At 44.0% G+C, this 16,514-nt stretch overlaps 1 protein-coding gene across 1 annotated transcript in view; it reads right to left on the bottom strand.

Annotated features, from left to right (window-relative positions):
- Positions 1–2,319: 2,319 nt before the first annotated feature.
- nbas (NBAS subunit of NRZ tethering complex) overlaps positions 2,320–16,514 on the bottom strand; it is a 162,866-nt gene continuing 148,671 nt past the window's right edge. Inside the window, exons 50-51 of the mRNA XM_084376963.1 lie at positions 15,253–15,387; positions 2,320–3,500 (exon numbers count right to left, since the gene is read on the bottom strand). Coding sequence (XP_084233089.1) covers positions 3,225–3,500; positions 15,253–15,387 — 411 coding nt within the window. The 3' untranslated portion in view covers positions 2,320–3,224. The remainder of the gene's footprint in view (positions 3,501–15,252; positions 15,388–16,514) is intronic.

Raw genomic sequence — 16,514 nt, 5'->3', positions numbered from 1 at the left:
ACTGGCTGAGAATAGCGCTAAATAGCAGAGCCATGAGTGACGGGAGGCTGAGGAATTGAGCCCTTATTCTCTAAAGTGTTGTTTCCTCTTATAGTTTAATGTCGACACTTCCTTAACTCAGCCAAGCCTGCCAAAAGCCAATCAGACACAGTAGCTCTGTATTCGCTGTATTTTCCATTGTCTCACTTTCCCCCCACCCCTCCATTCATTCATTACCCTCTTGTTTGATATATAGACCAACCACCAACCCACCCACCCCCTCCCCCCTCTCTTATATGAGCCAGGAATGCAGCATTATTGCTGTCAGGGTAAATACCTCAGAGCCGCGGCCCTTTATTCAATTTCAGGCCTGACACCAGCTCCTCTGCTCCGGCAGCTTTTTTAAATGTCGGCTGCCAAAGTGAATTAGTTGAAGAAAATGTATATTCTTATTTTAGATATTATAAAAGTATTGCAGATGATGGAGAGGTTAGGCAGACGAATACCGCTGTGCACTCATGGAGCAAACAGATAAGGGGATCTCAAAATACATTAAGTAGAAACTTACCCGTCGGGGAATTAAGAGAAATTAACTTCTATTGAGTCTTTGGATGCAGCAGAGAAAGGGTAGGCTTTACATAAAAAGCCATGGTGAAGTCATTATGAAGTTCATTCATTAATTTAAGGGATTAAGTACAGCAGGAGTAAGCTAACGAGCAAATATGGAAACATGATCTGCTTATGGCCGTCTGAACAGATTTAAATGGGCCTTGAAGCCACTGCTGCCAAAATCCCATAAGGTAGCCATCAAGAACGGTTACAGCCAGTTTTCAACAAGCTGCATCTGCAGAATTAAAGAAAGCACATTGCACACACACGACTGGAGTGTTTTTAAAGGTGACGGCTTATACATCCAAAGAGGCAAAGACAACTGCCTCGGGGAAAAAAAGAAAGGAGACGTGCAAGTGATGTGAAGAGGAGAGGAGGGGGATGTTTGCTAACTGCAAAATGTCCAGGAATTTAGCATAAACGCTTACAGCCGCTTTAATATCGAGTGTCAAGAAAGTCTTATCTCCAGGTTGTTAAATACTGAAGCTTTGGGTCGACGTCCGACCTGAGCTGCCGACCCAAAGCGTCAGTCGAAGTCCGCACCAACAGAATTTCCTCTTTCCTACGGTAAACACTGCTCCTGAAACACCTCGTCAGTAGGTCCACCTTTAACTCCATGACTTTGTGACATCACACTACATCACCATGTTGTACATAATTTATGCCTAGCAGCTAGTTTGGCACCTAAGAATTGATTTAGCACAGTTGCGCTGTTGTTGTTAGTGGTGCTGGGTCAGGCATGTGTGAGCTGACCAATCAGAACAGACTGGGTGGGGCCTTAAAGGCACAGGAACTAAAACAAAAGCGTTTCAGACAGAGGGGTAGTACAGAGCTGCAGCACTGGACAGCATGAGAAAACAAATGGGTTTTTTTTTTAACATTAAAGCATGTAAACCTATTCTAGTGGTAACCCAAAATAAAATTATGAATCTGAAAATGAGCATAATTTGTCTCCTTTAAGGTTATTGATGTCTCATTAACGACTCATTGTACTAAAACTGTTAAGAAAAAAAGGTTGAATTATTTTTCACCTCTTAAAATTTTGCGAGTATAAAAACCAGATCCTTGTCCTAATCACCACCAAACCTTGTACTCCCTCCTACTGTTCAATAAAGGGATGTTTTTCCTTGACAGGGCAGATTTTTTTTTTTGCACACACAAAACAAAACTGGCCGCTCTGGGGACCCGCTGTCAGCATTACTTCATTAATTTCACTTTGAACACAGTATGACAAAACAAAATAAATGAGAGACTTTGACACACACCCTGCATCCAACTCCTCAAAAATATTTTCAGCTGTGTGCAATCATCATCAGCAGGAAAGAAAAAAAGTGTACTAATGCTTTTGTTGACAGCCAAATCGAAACAAAGGTTAAAGCAGTGTGTGCTCCGAAACCCTCTATGGATTTGCGTGTGCTGACCAGAGAAAACACTTGAAAATGACTGTGCTGCACAACAAAAAAAACGCATCTGAGGGCAGGCACAAACACACGCTTAGATGTTTGGGTCAGAGGGCTGTAATTATCTCGGAACAATGTGGAAATGCTGTAATTATAAAGCAAATGTTTTGAGTGCATTCGATGTGGGACGGAGCGCGAATCTTAATGAAACCCATTCATTAAGCAGAAAAAGTAAAAACGCGCCGAAATGTCAACGGGGTCGACTTTGAAAAGAGTTTATCTGAAAAGACTGCGCCGACGTAAATGTTATCCGCCTGTGCATCGACGCTATCATCAAGAAATAAAACAAACATGAAGACACAGTGACTCATTCTGTTTACACTGGATTTGTCTTTATTTCAGATCTGAACGATGGGACAGAATAAAACCTGCATTTCATAAAGTGAAACAAAGCATGCCGACAGCCTCGCTGTGTGCGTGACACACACAACAACACACTCACACACTCGCTCACATGTTTATTCCTCGGCGTAATTAGCTCGACGTGATATCGCCGGGTGCACGTATACAATATTTTTTGCATACACACACACACACACAGCACGGGGCAGCTGCGGGGCTAATTTGTTTAGAAGGAATTAATTAGACATTATTAGGGTGAAAACAATGGAGCAGAGGCAGGGTGTTTAACGGTGGGACGTCAAAGAGGCAAACCTGTCATGGAACAATAGGCTAATATCCACCCACAGCTTCCCCGGCTACTGCTCAATTACTTGATCACACAATAGGACGCAGCACACAACTGCACACACGACTAGATGCAAGCGGCGTGTTCGTTTTCTGATCGGTCTGAGCACCCAGTCATGGCTGAGAGACGGCAGAAAGTTGTGTTTGTGTGTGTGTGTGCGCTTCTAATTGAGCAGATGTTTTGATTATTAAAGGTATCCGCTCTTACACCTCCAAGGCAAAACACTGCAGCTGCTGCTGAAGTGTCGTCAGTTGATGAACCCCCGAAACCCAATTACAGAACAAAATGCCGAGGTACGGCTCGATATCACTTCTACTCTCGCCTCGCGCTAAATTCTTCAGATCTCAGTCCAATCTAATTTCGCTCCTCTCTCAACACCTTCCCACTCTCCTTCTCTGAATCTGCTTCATCGTCCTCGTCCGTGGCTGCGCTCCAAAACTGCCTTCCCCGCCGCGTTCATTCCCCGTCGCACCCCGTTCCTCCTCGCCTCACAGCCACTTCCTGAGCACGGCCAAGGCGGAGTTGAAGGTGAACTGGGCCTGGTGGGTTCCGCGGTGAGCCAGCAGCAGGGAGCCCGCCTCAGGCCCGTGGCCCGCCGCCAGCAGCTCAGCGGCGGCTTTCTCCACGTCCCAGCCTCCCTCCTGCTGGTGGGACAGCATGTGGGAGCTGAGCAGGGGGTACAGGGACGAGGAGACGCAGCCCACCAGGAGCCCCGCGTCCAGGAGCAGCGAGAGGAGCTCGGCGTCGCAGGAGGAAGCCGTCTCCTGGAGGGAAAAAGAGAGGAGAGAGTGTAAACACACATGTGGCGATAGAGTCTTTACCTTTTAACTGTGATTGCATTTTTTATTTTTTCATCCCTGTGAATACAAGCCAAGCGTAACTTTGGCAAACCTGCGACCAGCCTCTCTGCCAGGTAACCACCGTTCAGCAGAGCTATTCTCCTCCCAACACCCGCTGGCTGATGAAACGCTGAGCGTGTCCGGTAGATTTGGAGATTAACCAGCCTCTCTCATCCGTATATAAACAAGAGGTGCCGTCGCTTCCTGCTGCAGCAGCGGTTTTTGAAGCTGTGTGGGATTACAATATTACACGCCTGAGGAAACCCGATGAGGTCAGAGTGGTCAAATCCTGTGGCTGACCAGCAGTCCCATGGCGTGTGCCTCCTTCACACACACAGACACACAAAACCCTTCTCCTCTTCTTCTGCACTTCTTTGCAGCATTCTCAGCGACCAAAATAATTCCGAACACAGCCTTTACGTAATATTTTAATCCCATCTTCTGCCTCTTTACATCAATGAACTGCATGCAAATTCGAACAGCTAATAGCCGTCGGGGCGGGCTGCTGTGAGTGGTTTACAGGCCATGGAGAAACGATTTGAGTGCTGGGGTTGAAAGGCCGTCTCTCTGCTTCTCGCTGTGACTCAGCCTCATCTCCTCTGCATCCTCTCACCTGTTTGCTGTCTCTATTATTAAGCTCGCGCTTGTACAGCTATGAACGAATATGTGCGCACACACACACAAGCGGACAACAGCGAGGCCCTGTCAGGGTATTTCTGGAGCTGAGGCAGATCAATTATAAATGTGGGGCTCATGTCTTCCATTCTGTAGTCGAGGAGGGGAGCGGACGGGATGTATTTCTTTCCCTCACCTCTGAAAATCTCTCATGTGTGTCCGCCTCTCTCCGTCTTTATCTTTCCTTGAAGGACAATTCTTCCTCAAAAACATAAAAAGGATCCGTTAGCTCATGTGACGGTGGATACTAGTGAACCTGAACGTCTCACATGAGAGATGTCAAACTGTTTTACAGTGACACTGTCCCCTCGTTGAATCACACTGCGCACGCGAAATAAGTTTGACTTTGGTCGGAAAAAGAAGATTATCACCAAGACTCGAGATTCATTGGCTGCATTTACCATTTCAACACAATAAAAGTTCATGCTTGCTTTGGTTTGAAAGGGAGTCAGAGCATTGACATCGGTTATAGAGAGCAGTATGTCATGCATGACTAATAATTTAATTCATCCCCTCCATTGACGGACGGGATCAGATGATTCATGACAAGCCGGGGACGGAGGAAGGCCAGATAGAGAGGGGACGGATGGAGACATTTTTGAATCTGGAGACGGAGGTGGACGATGAGGTCACCCGGTTATAATGAGAATTAAGACGGGGGAGAAGGGAGGACCTAGGAGTGTTGGAGGGAGAGAGCTGGAGAGAAGAAAGTCAGACATGCACTGAAAGCATCACATGCATTCATTTTTAAGTGCACCAACTGTTTTCCCAGAGCCGAATGCGCACTAGAACCAACTGAGGCACTTCAGAACAACTTAACAGTTCAGCCTCAAACTTTTGATTTTGGAGCCTCAACAGAGCAAAAACGCTCTACATGGGATTTCTGGAGCTGCAGCAAACGCTGACCTATTTTGAAGCTTGATATCTTACAAAGATGATGTCAAACATTATAGATAGAGGAGGGAGTAACGCATTTCTCAGAGGTACGGACAAAATATGATGAAAGGGTTTCTCTAACTCGTGTTTGAAGCGGGATAATTTGTTTACTAAACCACGGCTCTTATTTTAAAAGTTTTGGCCATCTCTCCAAAGTAAAGTACAAACATTCAGTCAGAGGTGAGAAACACAACAGGTAAGTGTCGAGCCAGATTATCTAAACCACATTGTTTAGTGAGTGCAGCTGTTATGTCGGTAAAAACCCTTTACTGCACAGGACCCAACTACAGAAAATACAGTCAGTCAAATGTGACGTGTTTTCATCAAGATCGATGCATTATTCCCTGAGAAATTGTCATAAATGTTGAAAAACACCTCATCTCGAAATGTTCAAGAAAAGGATAAAGATTCCTGGATCAATCCGAATCCACACCAAAAGTTAATGGGGTCTATTCTGGGCTGAAATCCATCCTCCCTCCAAGTTTTGTGAAAATCAGTTTAGTAGTTTTTGTGTAATCCTGTTCACAAACCAACAAATTAACAAACGGACGCAGCTGAAAACATAAACTCCTTGGCGGAGGTAAGAATTCATAGTTGCAGCTCCTATTTGCAAATACATTTGGCTGACCTTGGGGATTTGTCCAAACAAATGATATCGTTGTCACTGACGTCATCACATCACCAGGTCTCACCTATTTGAGCGAAATGCTAACATCAGCAAGCTAAAATGCTCACAGTTACAATGCTGGCACGCTGATGTTTAGAAGGTTACCAGATTAAACACTCTGACCTTAGTTGTTAGCATGCTAACATTTGCTAATCTGCACTGAACACAAAGTACAGCTGAGGCTGACGGGCATGCCATTAGTTTGGAGGTATTTGGTCATAAACCAAAGTATTGGACATTAACATTTTGACATGCTGGTGTCGTCAGACGAAAAGTCAGACGATCACTCAAGTTAAAACAATTCATCCGGAGGGAGAGATGAATGTCCGTATCAAAATTTAGAGCAATACATCTCATAGTTGATGAGATATTTCAGTCTGAGCCAAAGTGGTGGACAGACATTGCCATCCCTGGAGCCACGCTGCTAGCATGTCTACAAATTAGACCAAAAGAGTAATAAACTGGAGTTATTCTTCATCCTATTTTAGGTTTGTTAAATGTGGCCTTGTGGTGCCATTTCAAGCTATTAGTGTGATTAAAAGCTGTACAAATAAATTTGACTTGATGTGACCTGAAGGCGTGCTAATCACTGAAATCACCTTCTGCAGTGTTTGGCTGTAATGAGGCCTAACACCTACAAAATACAAATGACTCTGCCAGACACATACAGCACAGGGACCAGAGGTCTGAGAGCTCTACCAGGTGGCATTCTTGTTATAAGCGGCGCATACTTATGTCACTCTGATTGAAATGCAGCACTGTATCAACCATCAGGGGGAGGGAAATGCAGGTGTCGGTGCTGTGGATGCTTCAGATATCACACCTGCAGGGCGCCAGTTTAAAAGTGACAACACGTGCATATATTATCACATCCAGGGAGTTGGAGCTACACGGGATGTGTACAGATATAGAGGACAAGGACTCAAACTCGTGCTTTGATTTTAAGGTACAGGAATATATGCATATAAAGAAGAGAACGCACTTATAATATGCACACATTTCTGTCTTTGCTGCCCTTCCTGGTCCATTATAGAAACACAAAGCATCACTCGAGCACAGGCCTGGTCCTGAAACACACACACACAGACACACACACACACCTCCCAGGCTATTACTGTTTGACGGTGTCAAGAGAGACAGCAGATTTGAGTCTTAGAGTCAGTCGGATTGACAGTTGAGCTGAAAATAGATGTGAAGGAGCGCTAGAGAGATGGAGGGATGGAGGGGAATCTTGATATCAGAGGAGAGCAGATAACTTTATGTCCTTTTTACAGCAAGAGCGGCTCCATCACATTTCAGGCGCTGCTGTTCGTCCAGATTGCACAGCTACTGTTAAGTATGCAGTATAGGGTAGATCACTACTTATACATACTGTCTTAAATCTAAAATCTCGTCCTCCCTTGAAAGCTGTTACTAAAGTTGGAATTAAAACAATGCCTGGAGTGAATTCTGAGAAATATAGTTACTCTAGGATTACAACTTCCCTCATTTCTAGTTCTTAATACTGTGAAACTTCCTGAGAGCATGGCAGAGATGGGTGATTAATCAATATGTTCAATCTTTTCAGTGGAATCCTATCACGATGATGCGTTCACATCCGATTAATCTTTCTGAACATTTCTGTTGTCTAAATTAATGATTCCGAGGAACAATTCGACATTTTGGGAAACGGGCTAATTTGCTTTCTTGCAGTGTATTGGACAAGACGATCAATACCACTCTCATACACTTCAATTAAAAAATGCAGCTACTGCCAGTAGACGATTAGCTTATCTTGGCATACAGATATTTAGCTGTTTTAGTATTTCTCTTTTCTTAGGATGGCGAAGGATTGGCGTGCCCTGCTCTGCCCCTGATTGGCTCGTTGCTTTTGTTTGTTGGGTTGGTCGGGGTTTAGGTTTGAGGAGTGATGATTGGCCGGAGGAGCGACGCGCCGCCGACACGTGATCCCTCTCTGTTGATCTAGTGGGGAAGCAGATGTAAACTGTGGCGCAACTACTAGCTGTAGCAACGTTTATACTGTGAGAAAAACTAAAGCAAAGGAAGAACTGGAGGTGAGATTTTAACTGTCAGTCTTAATATCTGCCAACAGCTGTATGCTAGCTAACATTAGCCTCAAGGGCTAGAGTGCTTACCGTTGCTTGGCAACATGATCAGCTGCTCCAATATCTCTCTCTCATTGGCTGTTGTGAAAGTACTGATGTAACCGTAGTCGTCCAAATATTAAATCCTTGAAACCAAACATGATTGATATTCATCATCGTGGCCCCAATGAGTCTGCAAGCAGTTCGTAAGGATTCAGACTGGACCTGTACAACCCTCCCATTAGCACACAGCCTGGGCCGAACTTCAGGACCAGCCAAGACCGGCCATTTAAAAAAAAAAAAGATCGTTTCAGGTGTGTTTTTCTGAAGCCAAAGCGCACCACAAACCACAGCGTTTATCTGTCAGGTACACCAACCTCCGAGTCGACCTCTCACACACCTGTACATCCATCCACACCACCTCTCTCCTCCTGTGGTGCTCCACTCCTCACCCTCTTTCCTCTCCGACTTCTTGACTTTCCCCTCCAGTCTATCTTTAAGGCCTCGCCCTTACAAACACTTCATCGCAAACAGAATCTGACTGAGGAGGGAATACGTCCATCAGGCCTCCCTTTCTTTTCTCAAAGGTCAACAGCTTCGGAGAACACGAAAACCTGTCCTGAGGTGTATGTATTTTTGCGCGCGGTTGTACAGTATGTGCGAGGTTAAAAGCCTCTACAAGTCTTCTCTGAAGGTTCAAACAACGCTCTGCCTGTCTTCTTCTGTGAAGGGAAAACTAGAGGTGTCTTCCCATGTGTGTGCGCCGGGCTTCTGCCCTGTGAGTGAGCGAACACACACTCGGCGTGACAAGAGAACTGACACATCAAACTGCAGCCATGAGATGTCCAGATCCCCCCCCCTCGCTTTTGTTATTACCTTCTCATTTCTTTGCCGTCTCACCCTGTGAAAGACGGTCAAGCTTGTCTTTCCTGCTTGTTTTCAGCGGACGCTAAATGTTGTCTGATTGGTGCGGTCAATTTTTCACACCCTTGTTTTCTATTCTCCCACTGCACGTCTCTCATTTCCTGTATGCGGCTTCCTTTGCCCTCTCTGTGAGCTAAACCCGGTTGAAAGCTTAATTGGAATTACCGTACACGTACAATGCCTAATACATAATGCATGGCCGAGCCTTCTTTTATCATTTAAATCATAAAGCTTCTTTGGAATGCCAGATAACACACAACTATCTCCTTCCCTCCTTCTCTCATCCTTTTTCTCTCCTTCCCTCAGGCTCCTGCTTCCCATCTCTCCATCCTCGCCATCCCCGGGCTTGAGTGGTGCGCCATTCACACACACACACACACACACACACACACACACACTCAGACACAACACCAAACAGTCCTTGCTTACAGCGCGACATGATTGAAAGTGACAGAAGAAGAGGCTGTGAAGCCAAAAAAAAAAAAAAAAGCGGGCTGTGACGCACATCAGCAAACACAAACACACATGCACGCAGCGAGCAAACCAGGGATCAACGTGCCGAGTGGCAAGCAAACACAGCTAGATTAACAGGTCCAATATGGCACAAAAGCTGTAAACAAGCCCACTTCAACAAGCAATTAGACACATAATCACTCAATCACACACAAATATAAATAAACACACACACACACACACACACACACACACACACACACACACACACACACACACACACACCTGTCTCATATCTTCACTTCACTGGGCAGATGGAAAAGGAATAGCATGGCAGATCTGTTAAACTATGTCTTTCTCCATACGCTTTAGTAAAGGCCTTTACACACTGGGGGCATTTTTTTTTTCCATGGGATTAATTTCCTGTGTCAGATGTCAGATTTCCCTGAACTTTTGCCCCGTTAATGAAGGCATCAACCAGTCATGTCGAATCTGACATCTCACTCACGACAACGGTGGCCTCGTTGATGTGTTTGTCATCGCCCCGTATTATGTGGCAAAAAACACGAAATTATAAAGACAATGTGACAAAGATGACTTGGGGTGAGTAACCGCCTCCTGCACAGACACACAGCCGTATATGTGGGCTTTGGTAGAAATTAAGCACTTACATCCATCTGTCCTCTCTTCAAATCCACCAGACTACTTTGATAAACAGCAGTTTTACCTCGCAGAACATGATGTCTCGATCAACATGGCTTGTTTTTGTCGCTTATTTGTCACGTGTATTAAGAGAGATCCTGACTTAAACGGAGAAAACGTATTTTGGGGGCGGTAGAACAGAAAGTACAGTTTGTTTATCTACTCAAACATAACTGCAGTTGTTAGCATGTCCAGCTAACTAGCTTACTTCTTACAGTAGGGCTAGCGTTACTCCCAAGGCCAACAGTTAGCATATCGTTGACTAACAAGAAAATTAGTTTGCGCGGTAACAAGTTATGTTTAAAAAGCCTCTTTCATAACTAGCACATCCACTGTTTATTATTTCCTGTTTGTTGGGTGCTGGTCTGGATGCTAGGCTAATGTTAGCAGGACCGTCCTGCTCTCTACAGGATTTGTGGAAGTCACACCAGCCCGACCTCAGCCAACGTGACTGCACTTTCTAAAGTTACAGCTCATCCTAATAGCCTTTTCTTTATAACTATATAACAAGTGAAAATACATAAATAGGTTGAAAATGCAAACAAGTTAGAAAGCTTGCCAGCAAAAAGGGTTTTGTCAGAGAAAGTAGCAGTTTTTCCTCATCACACAGCTAGTCAGGATGCCTGGGACATGTAGCTTTTAGTATAATACCATGTATATAGCCATCAGGTGTTTATTTTACACGGCGTTTACAGAGCTCTCGTCTTAAAACAAGTCAGCCGCAAGTGGAATCAATGTTAGCTTAATGAGCTAGCTCTCCACAGCTGATAAAATCTGTTTGCTAGAGTAGCTTTAGCCTCAGCGATTAGGACAATATCATGTATGTAGCTATTAAGACCACATTTACAGAGCTTTCATGGTAAAATAAGTCAACCGTGCATTTTTAAAAGTCAACCAAGATGGCGTCTCAACCAATTCATGGAATGTTAGCTTCATTAGCTATGGAAATACTGACGTGTCGCTATGCTGCTGGCGAGAAATGAAACCCTAGACTACCAATAATAAGAAAGGTACAAGGTAAATGTATTTTTAAACCACAAGGTTTTTAAAAACAAAACAATGTTTGAGTCCGTTTAATTTGAGTGGAAGAGCCGAAGACAAAAGGGGAGCCGAAAAGACCCAAGGACTGCTGGAAGTTTTTTGGACTGCAGCTGTGTACATGCTGCACTAACCACTCATTCACATCGGCAGAGCAGCTCTTATCTCCGTCTTCCATTAATCACGCTGATGTTAACCCCCGTCTCCCTGCTCCACCGCTCCCCTCTGCTCCTCCATGGCCCTTACATCTTCACTAAGAGGAGCAGAGCAGAAAAAGGAAGGCGAGAAAAGGGAGAAATTGATGCGAGCGAGAGCGACCCAGAGAAACGAAGCAAAAGCCTGCTCTGTATTTTCCTACATTATCGAGAACAATGCAGCCTCTTCTTCATTACCTGCTCCCTCTACAACTTCTTTGTCTCCCTTTCAAGGCATATACTCTACTCCCACTCCTCTCCTCCCTCCTTCTGTTTTTCCGCTACGCCCACCGTGGTGTCCTCCATGGCGAAGCAAGACACGGTGCATGTGAAGCACAAAATGAACACATATCTCACACTACAGCCAAATAGATTACTTTTTCTCATTTGCTTCTTGTGTCAAGCGGTTTTCTATAACACCATTTTAATTAAAAACTAATCTTCAGGATTAATCTTTTTTTTTTTTATTGTCATTTCAGGGGCACCTCTTTTATTAAGGAAAAAAAAAAAATGTATGTGTTTGCGTCCGGGGTAAAACAATGTGTCGGATAATATATGAGATCAGATACAGAGCAGAGGGCCAGGAAACACACACTGTTGGGGGCAGCGCTCGAAGATAAGGCCTGCCAGTCACTCGGAGTGGCGTGTGATTTTCATGTATTTAATCAGGAGCGCTGCTGTTTGCAGAGTCGATAAATATATGGTGCGCTGTGACCGAAATCAACCTCCAGGTTTGTTAATTAAGACATGAGAAGGCGGGCTGGTAAATGAAGAGTGACACTTCGGGAAACCTTTCACATGGCTTTCCATGATAAGTTCCTCTCGCCCGGCGTGCCGGAGTGAAACAAAACATCAAACCTCGACGAAACAACAGTCAATTAACAGTTAAGCTCTCTCAGTGCGCTCGCGCGGGTTTCTGATCGGCCGAGCTGAACTAAAATCAATTACTTCTGAGCCTCCCTTGATTAGATCTACTGATCTGCTAACGGCCAGCTGCTGACACGTCCTGGCTGTTTGTAGATCTGATAAAAGGGCCTCGGAGTGCAGAGATCTTGTATCAGCTCTAATTTGGTAATGATGGTGACAAATGTGCTTATAGGAAGGGCGGTGAACTACTCATTTTTGTTCGGTTCACCCAGATTATTTAACAGTTTTTCCAACCTTTAGTGGTGTCAAACCACCCTGGTAGTTTTGTTCGAGTTCTTTCCAGATTTTGAGATATCTGTCTCATACAGACATACAATAAACGACTAGACAACAATCAAAACCATTAGTTGACACTATGTATCGCTGTAGAAACACTCATCTGTGGTTTTAGCAGTAATCAGTGACATCTTAGAGCACAAGTAGGCTATTTAGAGCTTGCATAGATCTTAATTTGATGAAAAGAGAGCACTGGTGTTGGACTGGACAACCTGAGTTGACTGAAGGTTGGATAGAAGAACTCCTCAATACTGATATCTTGCATCCCTCTCTAAAAAAATAACATTTGGAGGAGGCGATCCTTTAAATTAGTCTCCGGAAATCAGAAAAAAAACTGTACCTGAAAGCCAATTAACAGCGTAACGTACTTGGTTTTGGCAAACAGACACTCGCAGGAGAGGAAGAAGAAGAGACAAACACACACCCACATGCATACGACTTCCACAGTGAGCAGCAGCGAGCCAACACGTTATCAGATGTATTAGATGTAAGACGATTTCTCTGTGTCTCTGCCGATGTTATCTCCAGGTGAACACGGTTCTGTGCTGCCACGAACAAGCCCCCTGTTCATTCAGCTCTTCGGTGGCGAGATTATTTCTCCAAGCAGTGTGACACACTGCCTGTCTTACCCCATTCATACACCTCCTCTCTAACTCTGCCTGATTTATCTTTCCCGTCTCTCCTCCCAGGCTGCTGCTGCTGCTGCGTCCTCTCTCTGCCTGTCTCGGTCTGTCTAACTTCACATTTTCATACATTTGCTCTGTGTTTTTTAATTTCCCTTCTCAACCCTATTTCTCTCTCTCTGAACAGCCATCCTCCCCCCTGCATTTGATTTTCTCTTCCCCCATCTAAAATCGCATATCTTCTCTCTTACCTCCTTTAACCCTTCCTCCCCTCGGCCCCGCTCTCTTTTCTCTCTGCGGGATAAAAGCAGCATGTTGCTCAGGTGTACCTATACGGGAGCTTTAATGTCTCATTTAATAGAAGCTCTGTCACTTAATAGAGAGGCTTTCTCTTATCTGATCCAGGGGCAAAGAGAGGGTCTGCTGGGTCTGAGAGACCCACTTTGTGACAATTGCTTATCTGATGGAGAAACAGTGGAGAGCGGCCCACACACTCTCAAGCTATAACTCCCTTATCTGATGGTGGCTTCCCAAAACAAGAGGAGAGTCAGCGAGTGGGTGAACGTCTGCTTCTTTGAATGCTGAGACTCGTTTGGTGAACTTTGTTCTTATCTTAAAACAGCGCAGATAAGAATTTCCAATCACATCTTCATCAGTCGTCTCTTTTCCCTCTTTTATTTTCTTTGTATTTCATTTTTTTCTATTACGTCTCAGACCTCTTAGATAAAGTATGCTGTGTACAGTCTCTCAGGCTTTCTAGAACTTTCTTTTATTGTTGCTTTTAATGCGCAGGCAAAGAAAATAGTGATGACGTCGGACATTACCTACTGATTAAATAAATGGCATTAGCCTTGAAAAACCAAGTCGTGTTCAGCCGCTATCGCTGATACTATGAGTACAATGATTGATTGGTCCTGCGGTGCACAACAAGATAAATCTCAGGGGTCACTGCATCTGTTTCTGTTTTTTTTTAGACATTTCCTTTGAGAAAATACACTCCTTTCACAGCAGAAAGTTCGACTTGTCCCTCTAAGGTTCATTATGTTAAGACTTTTAGTTTAAACATTCAAAGTTATAAACACAATGTGAAGAAATAACACTTGATGTTACAATGTAATCGATGTCTATTGAGGTTAGCATGCTAACAGGCTAGCCCCAGTCTGTCCTTTCTCGTAATACCTACTCCAAGCCTCCAGTCTGCGTCGCTAGCTGCGCAGCTAAATTTGCTAGTGGCAGCTACAGTTAGCAGAAGTTAGCGGTAACTCTGGTGATACGCTGCCCCCTATGTGCTTGCGGTATGAATCTGAGGTGGCCAATTCTTACACATCGCACCTTTAACAGAATGCAGCGCTCGTTAATGCTATTGGTAACGCTACCGCTTTAGAAATGCGAGGCCATTTACCATTTACCAATACATTCATGCATTTCTTCTCTAACTGATTATACAGTACATCTGTGCACCGGGTATAATCTGCCTGTTTAGATTCTGCTTTATTTTGTATGTTTTATTTAACATTCTACACTAATTCACACTTGGATAGTTTAATTAAACAGCAATATTAAATAGTCTTCAGATTTAATTTTAAACACAGACCCATTTTATCTAAATATGGGTCAAACAGGCAGAATATACCCTCCGGTGCAAAACATCCACTGGAGTAGACAGATATATTTTTAGTCACAGAAAAAAGATGTACAAGAACATTATCATCAAAATCTGGATTCTTTAGCTGAAAAATATTTCTGTCTGGATCTGAATCACTTTTGATGTATGGTGTCCACTCACTGCATTAACATCTATATAACTGCATAAAAATAACATATATTGGAAAATAAAAGGTAATTTGCATGAGTTTTCACTTGTTCAGGAGTAAAAACAAACATTAAAACAAGATTACTGTGTGATTTAATACTTTGAGCACGAAAAGGGTCGGTCCAGCCTCAAAAATGTGATGATTTTTGCTGCCGTTCTACCTGAAAACACTTTGGTTTCGGCTGTTGGTTTGATAAGACAAGAAACCTGAAGCCTTCACCTTGAGCTCGGGGAAGTTTTGAAATGCACATTCATTATTTCATCATGTTTTAACAACTAAATAATTAACCCATCACTCAATATCTCGTCTACATTGCGGTTCATGGAGTGGGACACTTGATGCCGACTATTACGATGACACTTACTGCGGTCATGCTGTTGATCTGATCCCGAGTCAGCTGCAGCAGTCGCTCGTCTCCGCTCTCAGCCATCAGTTTGAGTGCGGGCTGCTGGAGGCTCGGCTGGCTCTGGAGCAGCAGGCTTGTTATGTGTCTGATACACTGGAGAGGAAGAGAGAGAGAAAAGGGAAGGGGAGAGATGAAAGGATGAATGGATGAGGGATGAATGGATGAAAGGAGGAAGGGGAGCGATAAAAGAAAAAGTGGGATGAAAACGGAAAGGTAATCAGAAGGCAGAGTAAAAGAAAAAGAGCGAGGGAGGAACAAAAGGGGAGAGCAGGAGACAGAGGGGAGAGAGTAGGCGAGGAACACTGAAGGTTAATCGATGTGCATATACTGTACAGACACGCAGGAACATAATACTTTTAAAAAGGTCTGCACACAAACACACACACACACACGCACACACACACACACACACACACACAGTGCTGTTGCAGTCCTATTCAGTAATATATGGATATCACAATGCAATCTGACTCCCCCATGCTCTGGCGGTTTCATTCCAGCAGATTCAAATTAAAGCTGTTCAGAACAGAGTAAAAGGCCTCCTCCTCCACCTCCCGCCCCCTCCCACCCTTCCCACACTAATATTAGACAGCCAGGCAGACACTAGCCTATTCACACTGAATAGCATTAGCGCTAAACTAATATCACAGTCAGCTGGCGCTAGACGTACAGAATGGCATTAGGCTTACCACTTCCATGGTGCTCAGCAGGGCATGAATAGCCGTCAGATATCAAAGAGCGCGCGCGAGTGCCTATAGCACGTCGCAGAAAGCATTGAGCTGATGCTAACATGTTGCTGCGGGTTACACTCTTAATAGCTTTGCGCTCCTGTATTAAGAAACGGGGTGAAACGGTGGCAGCGCAGTCAGGTCGCGCTGAATTCAGACAAGCTTAGAAATATGTTTTTGATAACAACGGTGACAGAGGATGAACTGAAGATGTGTAAAAGCAGGACTTTACTTTTAATTTTCACTATTCTCGCTGTTGTTGTAGTCGTAGTGGAGGAAGTGTTCAGATCTTTTATTTTAGTCGCAATGGTAGTATAAAACAAACTAAATGTACTTAAAGGGGCACAGTGCAGTTTGGGAGAAGAAATACAAACTCAGAATTTTAATATTTACAATATTGATGAGGTAAATGTACGAACTCAGCACTTTTTATCATTATCGTTTTTCCATAACTGAATAAACAAGCTGTTCTCAGAGGAAAACAGGGTCCCA

This window comes from Pagrus pagrus (genome assembly GCF_965226575.1).
Source record: "Pagrus pagrus genome assembly, chromosome: 16".
Lineage (NCBI taxonomy): Eukaryota > Metazoa > Chordata > Actinopteri > Spariformes > Sparidae > Pagrus > Pagrus pagrus.
The sequence above is the reverse complement of the archived record's forward strand: the minus strand, read 5'-3'. Positions and strand labels throughout refer to the sequence as shown.